General features: G+C 45.1%; 1 protein-coding gene across 1 annotated transcript in view; it reads right to left on the reverse strand.

The window, feature by feature from the left end:
• The window catches only part of ctdspl3 (CTD (carboxy-terminal domain, RNA polymerase II, polypeptide A) small phosphatase like 3), a 13,044-nt gene extending 12,176 nt beyond the window's left edge, over positions 1-868 (reverse strand). Inside the window, exon 1 of the mRNA XM_079221055.1 lies at positions 709-868. Within this exon, the coding sequence (XP_079077181.1) occupies positions 709-810 (102 nt within the window). The 5' untranslated portion in view covers positions 811-868. The remainder of the gene's footprint in view (positions 1-708) is intronic.
• Positions 869-1,318: the final 450 nt, after the last annotated feature.

The following is a 1,318-nucleotide window of genomic DNA, read 5'->3' on the forward strand; positions in this document are numbered from 1 at the left end:
TCCGATATTGGGAGCATTTCGATGGCCTCTCAATAGCTCTCAAGTTAGCCAACAGTGCTAGCGGTGACTTTAGGGGGAACCGACGGGTCCGGGCTGTGCAGGATCAGCTGTATGATGACACGCACATGTGTACCTCAGCACGTGCGGCTATGTCTACAAAGCACACGGATAACAACACAGAGAGAGAGAGAGAGAGAGAGACAGAGAGAGAGAGAGAGAGAGAGAGAGACTTCCTTCTCTGCGCAAGTGGGCTACATTATATCTTCACATAGCAGACGTAAACAGTTGTCTGCTGCTGTATTCACGTCCAGCATGATAAACGCAGTTGCTTTCAGTTTATAGCTTAATTAAAGCAAGACACTGACACGAGGGAAAGCCGCTGCCATTCTCAATGTATTCTCAATGTAGCTAACCTAACGTAACGTTAGCAGTTTCGAGAGTATGTAACTAGTTAGACCAAGAATGAGACAAGAGGACAATACGAGTGGTTAGTGAACATCAGTGAAGCAGGCAGGAGAAAAGCCACCTATTGTCCAGACGATGCTAGCTAAAGTTAGCATCGCAGTATGACGTCCTTGTGTTGTTCCAACGTCTGGAGCATCGGAATACTGAAACTACGAGGCTACTGATTTAATTCATGTGTGAATTATTATTAAAAGTCCACCGATTGGGAAACGGATCACAGCAAAGGGTGGTTCATTAACTTACCTTGGTTTCCCTCGGCGTCGCTTTGTAGGACCGTCGACGGTTGGTCCGCGGCGTCACCACGCTAGACGTGGCGTTAACGGTTCTTTGAGACCTAAGTCTCATTTTTCTTCTTCAAGTGGGACCTGTGAAACCATCGACACACACACCACTCCACTGTGATGAGGCTAATTCATCTAAATATTGTGCTTTGCTCCGTTTGTTTTGATTAACTCCGCCAGGCCCGCTTCAGGTGGCCGGTTTGTTTAGCTCCGCCCCCCTCATCCTGTGTCTTCTCGAATCTTTTAAACCTGCCAGGGTGCGATAGGTTCATCACCACCGACACTATTGTTGGGCGGTGCTTCAGAAAGACCCAGCGTCAACGTGAGACGCGAGTCACGTTGCAGGTTGTCAGCGACACAGAAACTTCTTTTTCAAGTGCAAATTTTAATCAAAATCTCTTATTTCAAATGAATAAATATATTAACATGTCAGTAAAAATACCAGTGAAAATCCGTGATCAAATTGTATTAGTTGACCAAAAAAATACATTATCACCAGTAAGTAGACTACTGTCAATATAAACAGAACTTTGTACTGCACTAACCTATAGTGGGAAGTGTTGGCTTATATC

The sequence above is a fragment of the Taurulus bubalis genome, assembly GCF_910589615.1.
Source record: "Taurulus bubalis genome assembly, chromosome: 7".
NCBI lineage: Eukaryota > Metazoa > Chordata > Actinopteri > Perciformes > Cottidae > Taurulus > Taurulus bubalis.